This window comes from Arvicola amphibius, chromosome 14, assembly GCF_903992535.2.
Source record: "Arvicola amphibius chromosome 14, mArvAmp1.2, whole genome shotgun sequence".
In the NCBI taxonomy this organism is placed as follows: Eukaryota; Metazoa; Chordata; class Mammalia; order Rodentia; family Cricetidae; genus Arvicola; species Arvicola amphibius.
This window is the reverse complement of record NC_052060.1, coordinates 43,941,170-43,965,192: the sequence shown is the minus strand read 5'-3', so window position 1 is coordinate 43,965,192 and position 24,023 is coordinate 43,941,170. Positions and strand designations below refer to the sequence as shown.

General features: G+C 39.1%; 1 protein-coding gene across 1 annotated transcript in view; it reads right to left on the bottom strand.

Annotated features, from left to right (window-relative positions):
* Window positions 1–1,178: 1,178 nt before the first annotated feature.
* Emcn (endomucin) overlaps window positions 1,179–24,023 on the bottom strand; it is a 77,437-nt gene continuing 54,592 nt past the window's right edge. The window contains exons 5-12 of the mRNA XM_038312076.1: window positions 20,268–20,306; window positions 18,265–18,354; window positions 17,975–18,028; window positions 16,401–16,496; window positions 13,245–13,269; window positions 9,113–9,174; window positions 5,813–5,886; window positions 1,179–1,854 (exon numbers count right to left, since the gene is read on the bottom strand). Of these exons, the coding sequence (XP_038168004.1) occupies window positions 5,852–5,886; window positions 9,113–9,174; window positions 13,245–13,269; window positions 16,401–16,496; window positions 17,975–18,028; window positions 18,265–18,354; window positions 20,268–20,306 (401 nt within the window). The 3' untranslated portion in view covers window positions 1,179–1,854; window positions 5,813–5,851. The remainder of the gene's footprint in view (window positions 1,855–5,812; window positions 5,887–9,112; window positions 9,175–13,244; window positions 13,270–16,400; window positions 16,497–17,974; window positions 18,029–18,264; window positions 18,355–20,267; window positions 20,307–24,023) is intronic.

Below are 24,023 nucleotides of genomic sequence, written 5' to 3'. Positions count from 1 at the left end.
GAAGTAGAAGAGTTTGTTTCTTTGCAATGCATCTATTTCCCAAGGCTTTAACTGAGGAGTTCACCGGAACAATCTAGAATAAAGACATATGCCCCCTGCTGGGGGTGCTGCCACCACTGTCTCACGCTTTAGACTTTTTGAACCTAGAAAGTAGCCCCAATGTGAAAACACATGCAGCGCAGATACTTATCCTCCGCCCTTAATCCCCCTCAATTCTCTTCCCTTCTCACAGAAAAGTAAAGAGATACCCATGAGACTCGTATTTATGCTTGCTTGATATCTTTGATTAGAGCAGCTCAAATATCAGGAAGGTAAATGATGGTGTAAATCACAAACAATCCCACACCAGTTTGGAATTATGATTAATAGAATGATTATTTATTTAAAGGGGAAAAAACTTACAGATCACCGTCCCAGACAACAGCCCTCTGCGCAATCAGGAAGGGAGCCTAGTCGTCAGAAGCGGAGCCGGAAGCCAGAGCGCTAGCGGAGGGAAGTGGCCACATTTTTAAAAAGAGAGACCACGCCCCAATGGGCTGGTATCTCAGCGGCTATTGGCTGAAGGAGCAGAAGGAGCTCCCGCAACAGGTAAAATCAAAATGGTTCTAAGACCCTAAAGCTGAAAGATTCCATGTATATTTCAGTAAAAGAAAATCATCATGGTGCTGTAAAATATGTCTTTCCATCTTCACCCGACCTTCCCTCAGATCAGTAGGACAAATTTTCATGAGTTCAGCTGAAGAAATTACAGCTGCTCAAAAGAGTTACGAGTTGCACCTTGTTAGTTCTGGAACTTTGCTCAAAACTTCAGTGAACTTGATATTTTGATCTCTTGTGTTAAAAAAAAAGTGGTGAAGGTTGATCCGTTAGGTTCCAACAACAAAGTCTGCTCTTAATGGGGGTGGTTCCATATTTTTATGGGCTTTTTGGGGAGGTGACGTGTTGAAAAATAACATCCCAATTAAGTACTGATGGGATGTTGATTTTTCTAGACATTGGAGTTTTAGTAATGTTTGCTTGCTCAACGTGGGCTATTCTGAAAGCAAATAAATAAAACACCACAGAGATATCAAATAGATCCATCAAAGAAATCTAACCCTGCTACCTTCTTGGTATTCTTGTCACGTGATATGAATTACAAATGAGAAAAACCAAAGAAATGACAATGTCTTTTCCTCTACTGTTGGCTGATACTCTGGTCCTCTGATTTTTTTTTTTTTTACAGATTTTTACAAATGTTTTTTTCTCATACTCTAATTCAAATTCATATTCTAGAAATCAATCCAACTAGACAAAATTATGGTAATACAATGCCAGTGCCACACCATAGTCATGATGTAATGTTTAATGTGCTGAGTACAGCCATTACTTATTAAAAGTAACACATGAAAACATGAATAACATACCTGTCTGTACAGAGGAACATGGTATGATTTCTACTTAACATTTGACATCACACTTGCAAAATCTCCCTGCATTAACATAGTGAGAAACAATAAATACTAACACTAACTAATATGAGAACATAAAGAATACATCAGGTCTTCATAGATCAAGGCTGTAAGCCCTGGAAACTCGAAACTCAGCTATGACTTGTCTCCCGGGAGCCCACCTGCCTGGGCTGAGGTGTCACTGCTCAGAGAAGTTCCTCCTAGAAATGTCCTTGAATTCTAGAGTCATTTGATTTTCTACGTCTCTGACAGGGGATATCTAGAATGCTTTATGTTTCTGCCGAGTTGTAGTATGTCCATCCTTTGCCGAGACGGGCAGACTGGTGAGGAGACTGTGAGTTGGCATTGGTTCCCCGGGACTCTCTCCTCTCCACCCTTGGATCTTGGAAGCTGAAGATTAAACCTGTGAAAAGCACAACAAAAAGCTCAGCTCTAAGGAAGTGGAGAACTCGGACGTGGGGAGGAAGACTGGTCTAGGCAAGAAGTGTTAGTGACTTCCTTACATTTTTGCCATACACAGCGGTGACATGAATATTCATTATGAACATTCTGAGTAGAGAATGGTTAGCTTCCGCAAACTGGCCCGCATTCCATAATCTCTATCTCTGTTATTTCCTTGATTTATCCAAGCACACAGGCTGGAGGTGTGGGTGGCATCAGCAGTACAGTTTCTATTTTTCCCTGTCCACAGCCAATCAATTGGCACATCTTGCTTTACTCTTAAAGCAGTGCTAGGCACTGAACGCTGAGCCTTGCCCAAGCTAGAAAAGTACTCCACAGCAAAATCCCCAGGCCCATGGCTTCCATGTCCTGGGAGTGTTATCCAGAGTGTATGCTGAGCTTTACAATGTAGAAGGAGCTGTAGTTGAGGACATCCTTGATGTCTCTCCAGAACAGTCCAGATGGTTGAGCACATGTGAGAGCAGAAGGGAGATGAGATGTACTGGTAAGGGAACGAGAAGGTGGATGCAAATGGGGACCAGCATATTAAGTGAAACAAGCCATAATCAGAAAGACAATGTGTACACCTGCTCCTGTTTTGTGGACCTTAGATTTTATATAGATAACATTAACAGCAAAAATGAGGCTGTCTTGGGGAAGGAAGGAAGAGGAGAGAAGGAGGAAGAGAAAGGGATAGATATAGGGGATGTGTATAGTCAAAGTACATGACCTACTTGAATAAAAATGGCTATGAAATCCATATACCAGTAAAGATTCTGGCCTTACCAGGAGTTCTGCCAGACAATAAATTATATCCTGTAGTCCATGCCACCTTTGCCTCTCCTTGTATGAGAACAGACTCAGTAAACAATAACAGGATTCATTTACACTTGTCAAAGAGAGTACCACTACGTAAAGAAAAATGCTCATGATGGCACATCACACGGCTCTGGCTTTTTGATTATAGTGGCATTCAGATGTAAACACAAGACTTTTTTTTGGTTTTTCAAGACACGATTTCTCTCTGTAGCCATGGTTGCCCTGGAATTCATCCTGTAGACCAGGCTGGGCTTGAACTCACAGAGATCCATCTGTCTCTGTCTCTTAGTACTGGGGTTAAAGGTGTGAGCCACCACCGCCTAGCTAAGCACAAGATTTTTAAATCAATTACAAAAATTCAAATAGCTGGTTTTTTTTAGTATGGTGCCAACTATTTTGAGAATAAAATCATCTTTGTTCTCACAACTGTTATCAAATTGAACTATAGAGGAAAAGTTGAAGCTAAAATAAGTATTAAGGCTCAATGCAGTGGTTATCCTGGTTATCAGCTCAACGGGATCTGGAATCAAGTAACTAAGAGATAAGCCAGTAGGGATACCTGTGAGGATTTTTCTCTTCTTTAAAATGGAAAGAGCCACTCCAAATTAGGGTCCCCCCTTCTAGCAGCACTACAAATAAAAGGGAGGCTAAGAAAGAAAGATATGCTTTTTGCCTGCTTGCCTTACTCATGCTGCCGCCACCACGGATGCATCCCTTCGTTGATATCAGAGCCCTGCATCAAATGTGCACTGAGGATCAGTAGCTCTCCAGGAAGCCTCCAGGCCAAAGCAGCACTGCAGAGGCCTTCGTCCCCAGGGACCGAGCTACTACTGGGTTCTCAGTCTCTCAATGTGAAGGCAGCCCTTGTTGGACTAGCCAGCCCACACTGTGTGTGCTAATTGAACACATCCCCTTTTAGTATATATTTGTTTATTGAATCTGTTCCTCTAGAGCACCCTGACTAATACATGCCTCAATATGACACTAAATCTGAAGAGTAAGGGAACTATTTTCTGGACCCCTATCAACCCTCATATTGTTATAAACATAGCAGGTGAATGGATGAGCCAGCATCTTTCTGTAATTGTTTTTTTTTATTTCTCATGTAAGATTTTATTCTTACAGTTGATAATGCTTTGCAGAAATCAAAAATCACAGCTCAAAAGTCTTTTGGACTTCCTGCCTGCCTTGCTAATTCACATTAAATATAATTACCTGAAAAAAGTGGATGGTCACTAGATGAAACAGGAAGCATTAAATGTATCTAGAATGTTCATTTGAGGTGACAAATTTGAATTTGAATGATTGTTTTCTGTTGCATACAGATTTGGAAACTTCTTTGCTCCTTCCTTAATTCTAAAGAATTCCAATTCATTCTGAATCTCTGCATTGATATCTGATTTTGAGTTGACAACCCAGAAATTACTCACTGGTTGTTACATTCTAAGTGCAGTGACAGAAATATGTATGTTGAAGAAAAGGTAACACAAATAGATGGTACAATTGGCAGATGTCAAACTTGTTTCTTCCCACACCTTTCTGATCTTTAGTCTTCTGAATACGGTTATGCAATCCCAAAATTATTCAGAAGAGCAACATGAGTTGTGTAGCTTTGCAGATCCAAAGAGAAGAAATCATAGCCCAGGAATATATATTCCACATGTGTATGATAGGTATGTGTTATATATGGTATGGCTGTATCTGTTCAGGCATGCTGACATGCACACGAACACATGTGGAGGCCAAAGGTTAATGGTATCTGTCTTGATCATCCTAGTATGTTGAGGGAGAGTTTCTCACTTGAACTCAATTTACCTATTTGGCTAGTGGGGCTAGTAAGCTTGCTTGCTTCTGGGGCAGTCTGTTTCCACTTCTGAGAGCTAAGATTATAAGGGGATTAAGACACTCATCACACATTTACATAGGTCTTGGGAATCCACAGTGACATCCTGACACTAGTTCAGGAAGCACTTTACACACCTAGCCATCTCTCCAGACTAGACTTTAAAAAAATATTTCTTCCACTTTTAAATATTATAAAATATTTGCATCATCGCCTTCTTCCTTTTTCTTCCTCCCAAACCTTCCATATAAACCCCTCCTTTTCTATTTCAAACCCCTGGCTTCTTTTTTCATTAATTGTTATTAAATGAATAAATGTATATGAGTATATATGTATCACTGAAGATGTAAATACAATTGATTTAGTGTGTATAGTATGCCTTCAGGGATGACTGCTTAGTATTGGGTAACCGATTGATGTGCTCTTCCCTAGAGACTTTCTCTGGCTCTCAGTATTCTTTGGTTGCCTATAGCTCTTTGTGTAGGGTTGTAGCCTACTGCTATATGGGAGTTGGATAACCCCCCGCCCCGCATCTCTCCCTGCCTTCAGCCTTTCCCATGTACCTAAGGAATGCTACAGTTTCCTCTTCCTTCATTTGGGCTATGCTCCCTTGTGAATACAGGCCTCCTGCACCTGGGTTAGGCAAGCTTCCTTAGTGCAATAACAGCTCGAAGGACTTTAACTAAGACTGTAGTTCTGGTCACTCGGTTTGAACAGTTTGTTGCACATAGCCATGTTTCGTGGATCTAGAGAGGTAGTGCCTCTGGATGTGTCCTTAGGCCAGGAAGGTGGGTGGGTGTTTGGTGGAGCTGGACTACCAGCTCTGAGCCAGCCTATGGCAGAAAGGTACATCTTTAACCCCATGTAGCTTCTGTATGCTGTCCCTTCTTGCAATAAACTATGTGCAGTAAGCTACAGGTCTGTACGTATTGTCCCTGTGTCCTGTGAATTGCTATTACCCTATGAACGTTGCCTATCCCAGATGCAGGAGGATTCTACTCACAAGGAAACATGGGAGCTGTGACATTCTTTAGGCAGTGGGGAGGGCCACTGGAAGAATGTTCTAGAGTCAAGACAGCAGTCGTTTTTCTGATAGCTTTTCTTACAGTCTGTTTTTAGACAAATAGTCAATGATGTTTTCATTGGCAGCAACCATTAAACGCTCAGAGTTTAAAAGTCTATAAAATAATCTGAGGTATAGCAGGATAAGGAAGCAGATATTAATGGGTGTTTCTGTGAATGGAATTAGGGAACTCACATATTTATTGCCCAGGTATAGGGAGGATCCATCACGCTGTCAGTTCTTGGTTTTCCCCTGTGCAGAGCGTTCACCTGAGAACAGAGGAGAGGTTTGATCTATGTGCTCAGAGAGATGAAAGATGAAAATAAAGTTTCCTGGATTTTCATTTTTTTCAAGGAAAGTTCAATTTTTTTCTGCAAGATTGTCATTAAAGTCACGGTTCGCCTCTTGGTATTGTCTGGAAATTATTTATCAAGATTTATGAGCTTTCTTTGGCCATCTTATGTTTTTACCTTAACGGATCCGTGCTAGCTTACTCCCTGGAGGTGAGGGTGTGGACTAGGAGACATCACAGGGGAGACGCCAGGTGGGTCATTATAGACTCTCCCTTTACGGCTTTTCCTAGGCTAACCCACTCTACATCTTTAAAGTGCCATTTTATCAAAAAGGTATTCCTGGGTCCTTCTAATTTAAATAATTCAGTGGGAGCTTTGGGGAAATGATTTCTAAGCCAATGGGAATGCTTTGGTGACAGTAAGGGAAGCATATAGGTGACATCCCTCAATGTCAGTGATAGTCTGCTATTGGATAGAAAGGTTAAAGGATGAACCTGGATGGTGGGAAGAAGAGAGTCTCCAAGCACTTTTTACATGGTACTGAATTTGTGATTTGCATCCTGTGTCCTTCAGGGAGTACCACGTATCAGCGCCCATCATTATCTAGAGAAGCACTGTGGGTAAGGTTCTCCAGCTGTGAGGATACACGTCATCATTTTACTCTAGCGTTCCTCTGTCGGTGCTTAACACAGCTGTCTTCCGGTGCCAACGCTTGGGCCACCAGTTACTTTCACAGGTGTGGAAATAATACATAGCACCAGAGAGCTAGGAGACAGACTCAGGACGCTTTGCTGTTGTGATTCTTAGGTCCTGTGCTGGAGGAACTGCTGAGCAAAGGGTGGCATTCCTTGCAGCACCAACCATACTACAAGCTTCTGCTTGCACCTCTTTAGTTTGCCAAAGGCACGCCACCCACCTGAAGCCCATGGCTATGAAATAGAAGAATAAGAAATAAACAAGAAACATTTTCATTTAACTCCTTCTATGTGACAGAAATCGCATAAAGGACATTATATTGAGAATTCATTACAGTTTCTAATAGTTGGCCTTAAGTTCTGTCCAATCAGAAATAGACAATATGAGAAAAACTCTGCCCCATCATGGTTTTGGTAACAGTTATTTTAACAATGATATTCATGTGTAATGATTTGAATCAGAAATGTCCCCCACAGGCTGTATTTGAACACTTGGTCTCCACCTGCTTCACTGTTTTGGGACTTCAGTGAGGGGGAGCCTGGCTTGGGGGAGTGTGTCACTGCAGGTGTGCTCTGAGGGTTTAGAGCCATCCCATACTATCTTTCCCCGTCACTGTTTTCTGTGTGTGCATGGAAACGTGGTCACCTTTGTGCCTCTGCTCCTATGCTTTGCCTTTCCCACCAGAAGGGCTCTCTGCCCCTAGAACCACAGGATAATGTGGTGACCCAAGTAGAGGAAGAGAATTTTGGGGAGAGGAAACTGTTAACTTTGGGAAAATGACAAGACATTTAATTCCAGCCTCTGTACTGTCTGTAAACAAACAAAAAATAATTTTAGCATGTACTGGAATTTTTCTTGAAAGTATGAGGTTTTAATGTTTATTTTTTCCTTTTCTTTTCTTTATTGTTTATTACTTATTCAAATAACATTTGTTTATTGTTTTCTCTCATGACATAATTCATTTTGAGATAAAAGTCCTGAGATTCTATAGTGAGACATGACTATACCCCAAATATGACTGTACCCCAAACCCTGTACAATTTCATTGTACTCCCATTTATGTATATTAATTAACATGGTGTGACATAGACTTTGAAGTAAATAATGTCAACTGTAGAAATCTTCAATTATGATTTATGGGCATGCTGATGTCTTCTATAGCAGATAATTTTTTCATTTAAGTATTTTGAGATGATTATATGGGTGATGGTAGAAAAACTGAGATAACTTGTGAAATTATATTTAACTTTATCATTTCAGGCTCTATTCTAGTTATATTTTAGGAACGGTTTTAGCATTGGTCTTGGAACAAATGCAAAATAATTTAAAAAATTAAATTTCTTACAAGGGTGGTGAGAGAGATTTTATAAAGAAGATGTATTTAAATAAGTTTGAAGGGCATTGAGAAGACATTTGATTGGAATAATGAAGTCACCAAGTCTTGTTAACAATAGACTTTAATCAAAATTCTGTAGTCTAAGGACCATTTGAAGGTCATTATGCTTAGCTTCTTAGTTCTAGGTTATTAAAATAGATTCTGAACCACCAGTTTCTATCTTATTCAGACATTTTTTAGTTGTAATCAGCCGGATTGGCCTTTGGGGTAATTTTGAAAGCAGTATGGCTCCCAAATCCATCTGGGAAGGAAGGAAAGAATCAGAGACAAACTCCTAACAGGCCTAAGATAATATTTCTTCTTTAAACATGGATCTTAACAAACTCCTGTAGGAAGGAAAGAGAAACTGGCAAGGTTGAGGATCATCTAGCCACATTATCAGCTTCACTTGTTGCAAGTACTATCCTGAGAGAGCCAAATCTGCTGTGCAGTCTGCAAAAGAGAACTCAAGAAGGTTTCAGGGTTTGTTGTTGTTTGTTTTTTGAGCGGGGAAATTCTCTTGAGAATCCTATGATCCTAACATCAAGTGATCTTTATTATAGCCAGCTCCTTGCAGCTATAACGTGGAGATCCCACGCAATACCTCATCCCACATCTCTTGAGATTGTGTGAAATAATATAGACCATTGTTTATATTTTAACTAGAAAATCATAACTCCATATGACTACATAGACACACACACACACATACACACAAACACACACACACACACACACACACACACACACACACACACATCCACTCACTCCTTGCCCAAAATGAAACAAAACATCAATAGAACTTTTGAAAACCTTTTGAACTTTCTGGTCTTTGGGCCATTTCTGCAGAACAGTGAAAGTCTAACACTACTCCCCCTCCATTCATTTGAACATGTCTCTACATGTACCAAAAGCAACCCCAGTAACGCAAGGCCCAAGACTTCAGTTTATGAAAATGACATCTTAAGAATCATATCCTCTCCGATATGATAGCAGGAATTTGCATTTACTGAGAGCTATGGCGGAGCTATTTCTCAAGTTCTGCTTGGGACTGTTTTTCATGGACTAAAGCCCAATGCTGGAGTCAGATTGCCATCTAACCACTTGTTTTCTCACCAAATGGAAACTTACCAGACTCGTGAGAGATTGTTTTAACAGTGAGCAGCTTCACACTCTCTTTATCGGACTGAGGCCTGTTTGATACAGAGACACTTGAGTTAGCAGCACCAAGGTCAAGTGCAGTATGTCTGCACAAGGAAGCGGATGTGGCCCAGGGTGAAGAAAAGACACAGGCAAAGACTATTGTTTTTATAAGACTCTATGACAAACTCCACGTTCCTTCACTACAAACACAAGCATACTGTGCAGCCTTTCCCGGAAGTTTTTGAAGCACAATGGCCGATCCTATCACTGTCACAGTGATGACCATGAGTTATAAGTTTAGATGAACATCACCTGGGTCATGGGGATGAATGCCTGGATGTCCTGTGTCTCCAGTTCTGAGTTATGAGGGAGAAGACACAGAAACATTCGTGAACTTTCTGATCGAACAATAAGGCCCAGGGACATTCATTTTTATTAGATCACAAGATTGTAGTATCTGAACCAACTCTTTTAAAGAGACTTTCCCACATTGTTTCCCAGATTCCAGTTCCAAAACCTAGCTACTTCCCTTAGATATCCTGAGAGCCTCCATTTGGAAGCAAGATGATAGGCCTTCAAGAGTCACTATTTCTATAACAGTAACAATTTAGTGAAATAAAAAAAAAACACTATGAATGAAGGGTACATATTCAGATAAATAAAGAGAATGTAATGACTTTCTTGATTTTCAGCACAAACACAGTGCCTCCTGGCTTACTAAAGCCGTGCATGAAATAGCTGCCTTTGTTGCTACCAGCCATTCTGCTTGCTTTGCCAATCAAAGTAGAGCAACCTTGTGCCCAGGAAAAGCTCGTCAGAAGCAGCTTGAAGAACAGGCACTGCTTTCCTTAGCTGTGGTGAATGTGTTGAACATTTCATCAGGAAAACTATCTTCAAATGCTATGTGGTTTGCATATTTTGTTTTGTTATATTCATCCTTCACTGAATTTTTTTCTTCATATTTTTTCTTCTTTCTTATACCTTGTCTGTACCTAAAAGTAACCTTCTCTTTTATTTGTCTTTAAATAGCTCTGACAAACAACCAAATCCCATGTATGGTAGCTTCCCTACATTTTTTAAAAAAGAAAACACACTATTAAAAGTTGCAAAGGAAAAAGGCCAAGTAACATAGAAAGGCTGATCTATCAGAATTACATCTAACTTCTCCATGGAAACAATGAAAGCCAGAAGGTCCTGGTCAAGTGTTTTGCAGACACTAAGATACCAATGGATGACAGCCCAGACTACTATACCCAGCAAAACTTTCAATTACCATAGATGGACAAAATAAGATATTTCATGACAGAACCAGATTTAACCAATACCTAGCCACAAACCCAGCCATACACAAAGACTAGAAGGAAAACTCCAAACCAAGGAAGTTAGCTACATCCACAAAAGCACGGATAATAGATGATCTCACAGCAATAAATCCCAAAGAAGGGGAAAACATACAAAAGAACATCACCAATGCTGAAAACTAAAATAACAGGAACTAGCAATCACTGGTCAATAATATCCCTTAATTTAAATGGACTCAACTGACCTATAAAAAGATACAGGCTTACAGATTGGACAAAAAAACAGAATCCATCCTTCTGCTACATACAAGAAACACACCTCAACCTCAAAGATACATCACCTTAGAGTAAAGGGTTGGGAAAAAAATTTTCAATCAAATGGACATATGAAAAAAAAACTGGTATAGCTATCCTAAAATAGACTTCAAACTAAAATCAATCAAAAAAGACAAAGAAGGACATTTCATATTAGTTAAAGGAAAATCCAAGAGGACATCTCAATACTGAACGTCTATGTCCCAAATAAATACAAGGGCACCCTCATATGTAAAAGAAACACTACTAAAACTTAAATTACACATTAAAATCCACATACTAATAGTAAGAGACTTCGAAACCCCACTCTCTCCACTGGACAGGTCTGTCAGACAGAAGCTTAACAGAGAAATAAGGGAACTAAAAGATGTTATAAATCAAATGGACTATATAGAACATTCCATCCAAACATAAAAGAATTGACCACATACTAGGTAACAAAGCAAACCTCAACAGATTTAAAAAAATGGAATAACCCTATGTTATCTTATCAGATCAAAATGGCTTAAAATTAGAATTCAACAACAACACTAATTCCCGAAAGCCCACAAACACATGCAAATGAAACAATGCTCGCCTGAATCATCAATGGGTCAAGGAAGAAATAAAGGAAGAAATTAAAGATTTCCTAAAATTCAATGAAAATGACCACACAACATACTCAAATTTATGGGACATGGTGAAAGCAGTGTTAAGAGGAAAGTTCATAGCACTAAATGCCTACATAAAAAAGCTGGAAAAATCCCACAATAGTGAGTTAACAGAACAACTGAAAATTCTAGAACAAAAATAAGCAAATTCACCCACAAGGACTAGAGGGCAGGAAATAAACAAATTGAATAATGAAATCAGCAAAATAAAAACAAGGAAAACAATACAAAGAATCAATGAGACAAAGAGTGGTTTGTTTTTTTTTAAAGCAACAAAATAAACAAACTCTTATCCAAACTAACCAAAAGGCAGAGAGAGAATATCCAAATTAATGATATCAGAAATGAAAGGGGGACATAACAACAAACACAGAGGAAATCCAGAGAATCATTAGGTCATATTTTAAAAATCTGTACTCTACAAAATTGAAAAATTTAAAGGAAATGGACAATTTTCTGAAAAATATTACTTATAAAATAAACCAAGACTAGATAAGCAAATTAAATAGACATATAACTGCTAAAGACATAGAAACAGTCATCAGAAGTCTTCCAACCAAAAAAAAAAAAAAGCCCAGGACCAGATGATTTCATCATAGAATTCTACAAGATTTTCAAAAAGAACGAACACCATACTCCTCAAATTGTTCCACATAATAGAAACAGAAGGAACATTGCCAAACTCTTTTTATGAGGTTACAATTACCCTGATACCCAAACCACAGAAAGATATTACTAAGAAAGAGAATCATAGACCAATCTTACTCATGAACATTGATGCAAAAATACTCAATAAAATACTGGCAAATTTAATCCAAGAACACATCAGAGAAATCATTCATTATGAACAAGTAGGCTTTATCCCAGAGATGTAGGGATAGTTCAATATATGAAAATCTGTCAATGTAATCCACGAAATAAACAAACTGAAAAAAATCATCATCTCATTAGATGCTGATAGAAGCTGAAAAAGCCTTTGACAAAATACAATACCCCTTCCTGATAAAGGTCTTGGAGAAAGTAGGGATACAAGGAATATACCTAAAAAAAATAAAGGCAATATACAACAAGCCTACAGCCACAAAAATCAAACTAAATGGAGAGAAGTTAAAAACAATCCTACTGAAATCAGGAACGAGACAGGGTTGTCCACTCTTACCATATCTATTCAATATAGTACTTGAGCTTCTAGCCAGAGCAATAAAAAAACAAAAGGAGATAAAGAGGATACAAATTGGAAAGGAGGAAGTCAAACTCTCACTATTTGCTGATGATATAATAGTTTACATAAGTGACCCCAAAAATTCTACCATAACCTAGAAACAACCTAAATGCCCTCCTACTGAAGAATGGATAAGGAAAATGTGGTATATTTGCACAATGGATTACTGTCCAGCAGAAAAATACGACATTTTGAAATTTGTGGACAATTCGATAGATCTAGAAAACATCATATTGAGTGAGATAACCTAGACCCAAAAAGACAAATATCATATGTACTCACTCATAAGTGGCTTTTAGACATAAAGGAAAGAAAAGCCAGCCTACAATTCACAATCCCAGAGAACCCAGACAACAAAGATGAACCTAAGAGAGACATACATGAATCTAATCTACATCAGAAATAGAAATAGACAAGATCTCCTGAGGAAATAGGGAGCATGGGGACCTTGAAAACAGGTAGAAGGGGCAGAAAGAGGAAGGGAGTGGAGCAGAGAAAAATACATAGCTCAATAAAAACAATTTAAAAAGAAAACAATACATAAAATGTGAGTATAAGCTAAAAATTCTTCTATACGTAAATGACAGGATTGAATGTTCTGTGGGAAAAAGCAGCGACACAGGCCAACTTACTGATCATTCCCGTTTTCTGGAGCTCCTAGAAGAGAAGATGGTTGTTATTAAATGTGACATCAGGGCCTCTTTCTGCTGAAACTCTCTCTAAAACCAGTTTTACTTTTACTGTCTACCCATAGACATTCACTCAGGCACAGTTAGCACTCAACCTGGCATGGACCTGCCCTTGTTAAATAAACTTCAAGGAATTTGGTTCTGGTTCAGTTTTTTTACCATATAACATCACATTACTTTGAGAATGCACCATCTAGGATTGTCTATGATGTGGACACTAGAAACTTCCATATCTTTGCTATCTCTCAGAAACTTCTCAAAGGATCAGTTGCCCTTTTCAGCCAGAGAACAAATTTTTCTATTTTTCTTTATGCACTGCTCTTTCTTGGGAGACAAATCACTATAGTTATGGCAAGTGAGAAGGAGATACCCTTTCTCTTGGGTTGTAGCGCAATGTCACTACCAAGAGAAGCCTTCGAAGTGCCACTGAGGCAGCTAGCTTCCCAAGTGTCTGATAGACACTCCTTGGGTTCACTGTGAGTATGTTTCCTATAGTAGGGTCATGGCCTCCCTGAAGCAAATGTTAATCTGTTCCACTCATTTGTTTTGCCCTGATTATATTCCATTCCATTTGGCTCCTGTGGCAATTTCTCTTCATATCTAATCTAGGTCCATCTTCGGGATGGGCCTCTTGAGTATGTCTCGTCTGCCTTTGAGTATTATTATTTTCATGAAGACCTTGGATATCATTAACATTTAGGCTGCTTCTATTTCTGCTGCCCAACCCAAGACATCCAACTCCATCTCTAGTTACCTAATATTAACCCATTGTATTCCATGCAGCTCGCTGATATCTAGCCATGGCTTTCTCTATCTTTATCTATAAGCATCCAGCAGTATGTTCTTATCACCATAAGTGCTAAATGCAATGTTGCCTGTGATGTTCATAGGCCTCCCCCCATTCAGAGTAAGCTGATCATAGTTGAATGCATGTTTTAGCATTTTTGCTTAGAGTATGAAAATAAATGGGTTAATTAACTGATAGATGCCTGCCAGCAAACTTTCTGCACATATCCCATGCCTGATCATCTATGAAAGTTCAATCTACGGCAAACATTGCTCAGATAAGCTTCGTTTCCAACTTCTGCTTCATGTTGTCTTCCAGAGGGCAGAGTGGGCTTACTAATACTGTGAATGTAATGACGTCTCCCCCCACGTACTTGCTGATTAACTGCAGGCGTTTAATGGTGCTAATTTAAAGACAACAATGCTGGAAATTCTGTGTGGAAACAAAGCTAACAGTAAGCAAATAGATCTGGCTGGTTATATAACTTCCACACTTTATTCCATTAGAGTCAGTTTTAATAGAAAATGTCACTTTTAGCCTCACACATTTTCAACGTTTTCCAGTTAAACAATTCTTTTTCAGTACACGGTATTTTTATAAGTGGACTTCATATATTAGTCTTTATCCATCTCATAGACTGACCACCCACAGGCTTCAACTGTGATGCTGTGATGGCCATATTCCCATGGAAATAGGGCTGGTGGCTTAAAAACGGGTCTGTGTGGGGAGCTGGTCTATGCAAGTCCTATTTCCTCTTTGGAAACTGGATAAGAAAATGTTTTTCAGACATTATAGGTTCACTCTCTCACTCCTACAGGAAAGCGCATTGTTTTCTTTTCCTTTTCTTTTTCTCATTTCCCACCCAGAGAGCAAATGAATGTCACTGTTTTGGTCTGCTAACTTCTCCTTTGGATGTCATGATCTGCTCCAAGCCTCTGTGAGAGGCACAGTCAGTGGCCTAAACCGCATTCATTAGCGTCCTAGGGTAAGAAGGGAACCATAGAGCCTATAAGCCATATAAAAATAAGTACCTTTTACCTTCTTAAAATCTTAAGAGGCTTAGGTAGAATTGTGTTAGTGAAATAGTTAGAATGAAAATAAAGGGAAGATTTGCTTCACTGGCCATTTTAAAATTTTACCTCAACAAGTGTAGAATAAAAGTCTACTGCTCTATATCAGGCATAATGCAAGAGGAGCTGTATGCGGCCTGTGGAAGGACAGTTGTCGCTGGGCTCACAGGCAATGAAGGCACAGAGCAAAGTAAAATTTCTATAATACCACGAAGCTGTTAATCCGATTTGTAGAGTAAAAATTAAAGGTATGATCTCTTCTGTTTAACGAAGTGGTGTGTTATCCAAAGGTACAACCGCTGGCTGAATCCTATGGAGTAAGTTGCAAGTGTGTTCTAAAAGCCAAGTGGTGGGCAGGCTTGACGTTCCAGGAAAATGACAAGAATGGATAACCATATGGAAATCTGAATTTCATAACCCATCCAGGCCAGGTATCTGGAACTGGCTGGTGGATTGGAGTTTGGTCAATGGTTTAGCAGAGAGCAAATCCAGGTGGGAAATCTGAACAGAGATATATAGAGAGAGTAGGTGGAGTCAACGAGACGCCATGTGCTGGTGAAGGAGAAAGACACCAGACTTTTATTCTATGCTTGTTGAAGTATAATCAATCTGCTAAGCTACTGGTCAAAACAGCTTTCTTACTAACCAATGGTAATAAAACATATTCATAGTATACATCAAGCTAAGAGGATTATGATGACAGAGAATTGATGGTGGTGCATTCTAGATGAGGACCATGAGGGAATGTCTTATCTTTATAAACCATCTACTCTAAAATAGTAACTTAGTATACACTACAATAGAAGGTTTATGTAAAGAAATGATAAGCCACATAATGCCACCACAGAAGAAACCTATGTTGGAAAGAAGTTGAGCTTTCAAGGAGGGAAATAGTTTCCAAAGTATAATTCTTGAGATTATGTCCTTCTAAACTAAACTTCCATACACTTCTCTTATTCTCTGACCTAGAACACACTTCCTATTGCACATCATCTTCAGAGCATACACCTGTCACCGTCCACATAGTTGAGGCTATTTCATTAGCTTGAATCAATCTATAGTCTACTACCAGATCTTAATCTTCACTCTTACTTTGAGCAGTATACAGAGAATTTCTCCCTGTTCTTTGTGACATGGTATTGTCACTAAAACTCTTCTCCTCTTGACAGTTTTAAGTTTAAGCAAACACCCATTTTCCTTTTGGGAAAACAAAATGAGGCAAAACAAAAGGTCATCACTTGCCTGGGTCTCTCTTCCAGCACATGCGATACAAACCCACCAGAGTAAATACCAAGAGAGCTATGACAATCAGCGCGATGACCACAGGCAAAATAACACCTGAAAAGTATTGGAGACATCGTCATCTGGAGTGATGCTGATCCCATACAAACAGACCATGCTGGGCAAAACATGCATGCTTCTTTCTTTAAACAACATCCTGTCATAACACTAGTATATTTCAGGCAACAATTAATCTGATTCACAGATTTGCTCTGCTTGTCATTTCTGACATATCCACTTGATGTCACTCTTGTAGCCTTTCTTAACCAAACTTCCAAACCTGAGGAGATGGAGTCCCATCTTCCTGGAGGCTGTGGGCAGAAGGAGAAAGGAGACCAGAGGCAACAGTTCTCTGGATTAGAGTTAAACCGCTCTCATTCATTATACTTTTTTTGTCTTTTATAATGACGTTACTTTTAAAAAAATGCAGCTGACTTGGGTGGTTCTCATGCTAAGGCTGAAACTTGCAAGTTTCTTTGCAACATGCCGCCTTAAAGCTAGAAAATGGGTAAAAGAAGAGTGGATGTGTTAGATAGCATTTTAGAAAGTCTAACAATGTCAGTAAAAGGAGTTGGGTATGCACACACGTGCATGGGTTTGCAAGGGGTTTGTTTGCTGTTGTGAATTTGTGGAAGGCTTTCCTGTTTTGGTTAACAAGAGGGTTTTTGAGTTTTCAGTGATAATCCTGTGCAAGGGTAAAAGTTTAGTGGTTAAAAAGCAAAGGGGCAGGGAGGGGGAGAATTAGTCAGGTCTTCGTATCTACTCCTGTTCTTCTTATCTATTTATCAAGGGGCCCTAATGTTATAATTCTTCAGTAGGGTAGCTTACATTTCACTATCAAGTCAGTGTGAAAGCGTACTTGAAAATATCTCTTGAGTGACGTTGTTTCCTCCTCAAAATGAAAAATTTCACAAATCAATGGGTCAGTTCTTTCTGGGATACCTTATTTAATGAAACGGTTTTACTAAAACCAAAGATAATCATTTGTCATTTCAGCTTCGCACACATTCATCTTAATGTTAATTCCTAAGGGAACAATCGAAATACTCTATTCATACTTAGCACACCTCTAAGGTGTTATATTGCCTATGTATATGTTCAAGTTAAAATAAAATTAACTGCCATCAATATAATAAAATTCCATCAAGGTGAAAAAATTGTTGTGTAATTGAATTGCTTTAAGAATATTTAATTGGCACGTGGAGATGGATATGTTGAAGGCATAGATGTGTGGTGGTTTTGCCTTAGCTGGATACAGTTCCATCAAGTCATTATTTGTTCTTCCTGGTAACTGCTTACCACTAGGACAAGAGTGAAAAAGAAAAAAAAGGAAAGAAGGGAAGAAAACGGCCAGGGTGTAGTAATTAAGATCAGATTTGTGGGGGATTTTTAAAGCAGGCTGCAGTTTGAATTATAGTGGACCTACAGGCTAAGTAAAGTTGAGAAAAGACTGTCCATAACCCTGTCCCTTCATGGTTCTCACTTACATATTCTGCATGCCTGTTTCCATGAATGGAGATACATATGCTACTCACTGGAGTAAGAGGAGATGGTTAATGGAGTGGCTGTGATCTTCCCATCCTCACTTTCTGTTATTTTGAGAGAGAGAACAAACAAGTCACCTTTGATAAATATGTCAATCTATACAACCTTCCCTCTCCCCCCATTTAAGGAACTATCCGTGATTTATAGTTATGATGTTACAAATGCAAAATTTCCCCTCACTCTGCAAGAGCTCTGTTTTGAGAATCAAGATAGATGGTGTTTATGCCATAAAGAACAGTGAAGTAGAATACGTTTCCATTCAGATGTACAAAAATCATACCCGGAAGGTGCGAGATGCTTTTTGGAGTTGTTAGTGATGCCGAGGGTGATGTGGTGGTTTTAGGCGAGGCATCTGGGTGTTGAGTGGTACCTATAGGAAAATCACAAACCCAGACTGAGTTATGGTATTAAGTCTTCATATTGGATTTCTTTGCAGATTTCAAACAGTCTGCATTGTCAAAGACCTGGGAAAGCACTTGATTTAGGTATAATAGGTTACATAAAATGGTAGAGGCATAACTTGACTTCACGTATGTTTTCTGGAAAAATGATTAACTTTGGCATAACACAAACTGAATATCAGTATTACATTGTGCAGAGCAGAACTGGCCAAGAACATTTGAGGGAGTTCCCTACTCCAGTCCACAGAGCACGAGTAAAGCCGTGAGGTTCTTGACAGGTGTAAATCTGCGATAAACGCCAACTCCTTTTCAGATACTTGCAACTATGGGAAACTGTATTTTGTTCATTACACGTGCTTAAAACCGATATACATGCAGAAAACTTCAGGTTTTATGATATTTCCCAATGGTCGGAGATAGATGATCACTGCAGAGGCTTTGATGAGAAGCAGGTGAGAACCAATGGAGACTGGTTTCCTTCCGTAAAGCTCCGCAGCTATATGAACACCTTCCCTAGAGAGATGGATGCTTGATTGTTTCTTCTCCATTTACCATGACCTTTTTTTCCTTCAAGGAAGATGTTTTTGCCGTATTCAATCAGAATAACAAGTAGATTATCATTATGAGTAAACATCATTAAAATTTAAAATATAAGACAACATACCTTAGTAGATATAACATAATGCATGACATATCAAGAGGTGAAAGAAAATACAAACAGGGAACGCTTTATAATTTATTCACACTCACCGTGAAATGAAAGTAAAAATGTAGTTTAGAACTTTTGAACATGAATTCTTTGTCTCTTGTGACAGAAAGTTCTCTTTTGTATCATAGCTGCTGGCTCATCTTCCCACAAAACTCTCAGAGGGCGAAAGGCCTAACTCTCGCCATCCCTCCCACAGAGCTCCTGCCTCAGCCTGTGCAGTAAGGCAAGGCTGCCCATGTCCCTACGTTGCTTAAGACTCGTTCTGAGTTCTAAGGCCCTGGATAATTGCACCAGGGAGATTGATATTTCTAGGGCTGCCACGGCTGCTCTTTCCTCCTTTGCCACCCACGGCACAGCACACACTGCGAGCTCTGTGGGGGAAGAATCATGTTGGGAGTCTGTCCTGTGCTTGCTAGGCAAGAGATCTGTGGGAGGGAGCTAGATACATGCCCATGAGAACAAAGAGAAATGTCAGGCTAGTGCTCAAAGCAGGCAAAAAAAAAAAAAAAAAAAAAAAAAAAAAAAAAAAAAAAAAAAAGGAATATTAAGTGAAAGAGTGGGAGCTCGCTGAAAGCTCACGACTGTTAGTTGTGTTTTGCTGTGGGGATAGATAGTCTTTTAGGTGTTTCAGGAGAGGACAATCTTCAGTGTAGAGCCACAATTTCCATCTTGTTAGGGACACTATTTGGACATTAATTCAGAGTAAAAAGTCAAGTGGCCAGACATGGGAACTTTTTGATGTTAACATTTTAGCTTTTAACTGTTGTTTACAGTATCCTTTTGGATGCCAGGGTCAGATTTTCCATAAAAGTAGATGAAGAGACTGTATTCCTTTGACAGGACACACTGACCAGTACAGAACTGGGCAGCGACCTTCATAGGTGTAGTTCTGTCCCCAGGACTGACTCTACCTATCCCTACCAGAGTCCTCAGGCTTATCCTTCGTATTCCTAGATTTAGCTTTAAAACTTGAAGCCTCCTAACATTTAGTTGTCCTGTATTGTTCTCTATTTCACTCTGCTTTCAAGCTGGCATATGTGTACATACATACATACATACACACATACATACATATACATACATGCATACCTACATATACATACACATATACCTATATGGTCTCATTCTTGGGATATTGCCAATGAATATTCAGAGAAGAGAAAATGAACTTACCTGGCACTTCTGGTGTTTTGATTGAACTCTGATTCTCAGCTTTCAAGGAAAAAAATAGAAACATTAAAATTAATTGTTGATTATAATACCTGGTTTTATGGTTGTTTCAAATGTAAGTTTTATACACATCAGTTTATTTTGGATATGATACGTGTGTCCCTCAAGCTATAGAATCATGGAGCTTTATGACTCCAAGAAACCCCAGAGCAAGAATCAACTAACTTTTTTGTCTCTCCCCTTTTCTTAATTTTAAACAAAAATTTCCGCATGGTATCATCATAGGTACAAATATACTTGTAACTTCCTCTTTTTTTTGCAAGACAGTGTTTCTATGTGTAGTTTTGGTTGTCCAGTGCTCTGTTGACCAGGCTGGCCTTGAACTCACAGAGATCCATCTGCCTTGTAACTTCCTCTTTAAGGCTTAGTGTGCTATGAAGTGTCTGTTGCAATGTCTCAGCCCTGTCTTTAGTGTGAGCTGTCATACATACGAAACACCTAAATCAAGAACTCAGCCAAATACAATCCCTAATGAAAGCATGTAATTCTATATTTATAAAACTTTATTTAGAAAAAATAGGCAGGGACATCTATTTTGCTTCTCTGACTAACTAGATCTTGGTCCGGATCACTTTTACATGATCTTACAAATGAAATACCTAAATACAACACAGTGAGCCACAGGTACTTCTATTTTTCTGCCAAAGGGACTAACCTGTGCTATTGTCCTATTAAGACCCTTATACATCTTATCTGGGAAACAGGCAAGAGTCAGAGAACTGTACTTGAAACTTAAGGGATTCCTGGGTGGTAGCTACAGCCCAAGAGAGATGTCAGCAAGGAAAACCACTTTAGAGAACCTTCAAAAAAGGCCCTTTCAGTAACTTTGATGACGTGGACCATGAAGAGGATTTGCCTTGTGAAAAATATAGAAAATACTTCTGAAGCAAGTAGAGGCCTAATAACACTTACAAATGATTTGCACCTTGTGTATATTCAACTGGGCGGCCAACATTAGCATCTCAAACTCAACCACCTCAGACAGCACCCTTGAGTGGTATCCTCCAACCTATGTCTTTCCCCCCTGCCTTCTTGGATCAGGTCAAGGGACCATTGTCTTCCAGTTGCTTACGGCCAGAAAATTCCTTCTAGAATCTCCTTTCTGCTTGCCTCCATACATTCTGAAGCTCTAGATTAAAGTTTGTTCATCTAGCTCCCAAGAGCTTCTAAGAAAATGTCTTGAAAGTTAACCTTGATTCCGCACCACCTCCCTGTTCCTTAGTGTGGCTGGCCTGTCGTCATAGGATCTGGGGAGCCCTACCTCACTCCTCAGTCCTCTGACCCATCAGCTGCCACTTTAACTCTGCTCCACATTGTACCTGGTGCTGATAGACCAAAGGTTCAAAGCTACAGAGTTCTTCCAGACCTGAGTTTCTCATGTTCTTCCCTGTGCCTCAGGGTTCTCTCAAGCCGTCTCACTAAACTGTCCACACACCCTTCATACCAGCCCGTCACCTGACTTTATTTGCAGCCCTGTGATTTTATTATTATAGTGACGTTTACTTTCTGCTTGAAAAATCGCTTGTTGTTGCTGTATTGTATTTCTCTGAGGATGGATTTTCTACCTTAGATAGAGCTGTGGTTCTAGTACCTATCCCTAGAATATGCTGTAGTAAGTCTCTAGTATATGAAAAAGAACACATTTTAAATTTAATGCTTATAAGAGATATTGTTCCCAGTTTGTAGATCTGCAAATATTAGCTGGGGAAAGTCAAATTACTGTCCTTTTGTTGTTGTTGTTGTTGTTGTTGTTGTTATTTTGAGACAGAGTTTCCTATTAGCTATGGAGCCAGTCCTGGAATTCGCTCTGTAGACCTCGAACTCACAGAGATCTGTCTGCCTCTGACTCCCGAGTGCTGGACTTAAAGGCATGCACTACCCCTGCTTGGCCTTCAAATTACTGTCTTAAAAATGGAAGAACAATGACAACTCAGAACTTTGGTTCCAAACCCATCTACTCTCACTAAAAGAGACAGTTTTTCTCCTCCTAAATATTCTAAGTATAAAGCTTATATAATTAATTTATCCTTTGATAACTAATTAAAATACTTTTGAAAGTGGCATAATGCTGCATTTGGGAGAGGCAGTTAAAATATTTATTAGCAGCTAGGATTAGAATACAAAGAAAATCAAAACCCTTTCTTCCTTTTGTTTATATCAGGTCACAACCTTTTCTGCTGATAGACTTGTCTGGGAATGAATAATTCTAAGTTTGGATCAAATAAGACCTTCTGGCTCTCTTTTATTTGAATTTCTTTTAGCCTCCAAAGTGCATAATAATTTTATATGGATAATAAATAAGAAGTATAACTGTGTTCTAAACTTTGCTGGAATGTAAAAAAACCACAATATTTCATCTCATTATACTGAAGAGTCCAAGATCAAAGTCTATACATATATCTGTGTATGGAAGAAAAATGCTGAGGACAAAATTCTACAGTTGTCAAATACTTAATCAATATGACTGAGCATAAAGGCCACAAACCTATATTTCCATCATATTGAAAACTGAGGCAGGAGGATCACAAATTTGGGATCCCAAGTCAGAGCTCCACAGTGAGACTGTCTCTCAATCAATCAGGAATTTAGGGATAGCTCAGTGAAAGAGTGCTTGCCTAGCATGCTCAGTGCCCGGATTGGACCTCCAGTACCTTCAAAACAGAAAGGAATGTGCACCTCCTTCTTGAAATAGAGGAAATAGTTTGAAGACAACAAACTGTTTTTAAATGAATACAACATTTAACACAGACCCAGTTTAGAGGGTACAAAAATTTTAGCAAAAAATGAACGCTCTGGCATATGGTTAAGTGTATCTCTGGTTTTTATTTATAACTGTAAGGACGCATATGCGCTGTCAGAAGGCCACACTCGGATCTGTAGCGGAAGCGACGGAAGTCAAATCACAGATGCATATGGGACGCTTTTGCTAATATTCTCACAGTTGGGTGATCAGTAAAAGACAGAACTGTTGGCATCTGTTGCTGAGTTGTAGCCTGTAATATAAAACTGTGCTCTTAAAAACTGAAAATATATTTCCAAAGCTAAACCTAAACATTATTTAGAACAGAACGCTTTACTAACAATACAATAGCTAACTTTGCTTCTTTCACAGGAGAGCCTGTGTTTTCAGATAATGCACTGTTGTGGCACACAAAATGTGATGTTAAAGGAAGGAGAAAGAATATATAGAGCTATTTTTATATATGATCATCCACTTCTATTGAAAAATAAGTTATGAGCAATTTCCATTATATTTTCTGTCGTCTGACAGTAAAGCAGTGGACATGAGATTATTTTTGTTTTTTATATGCTAGGCCTTGCGACTAAGACTATTATTCTGCAGATGCGTCCTGTTTGTGCCCACAGCATATGATATCAAATAGCTAGCCAGCCAAGGGGGAAAGCTGTGGTTAAATCCTTGCCTATAATGTCATGGGGAAATGGCTCAGTTTATAAAGTAGCATTGGCAGCTTTGGCAGTCAGACAAATTAATGATTTCTAAATTGTAAGATGAGAGAGGATAGCATTGCATGAGATAGAGTCTCTCCAACGGTTGGAAGGGAACATTCAATGAGGATGTTATTTCCTGTCAGTTTAATGTCCGTGGGGATATGATGAGGATGCAATGTGTGTGTGCAATCTTGCATTTGTGTGTGTGTGTGTGTTCCAGCATGTGAAGGTGTGCTTGCCCACGTATAT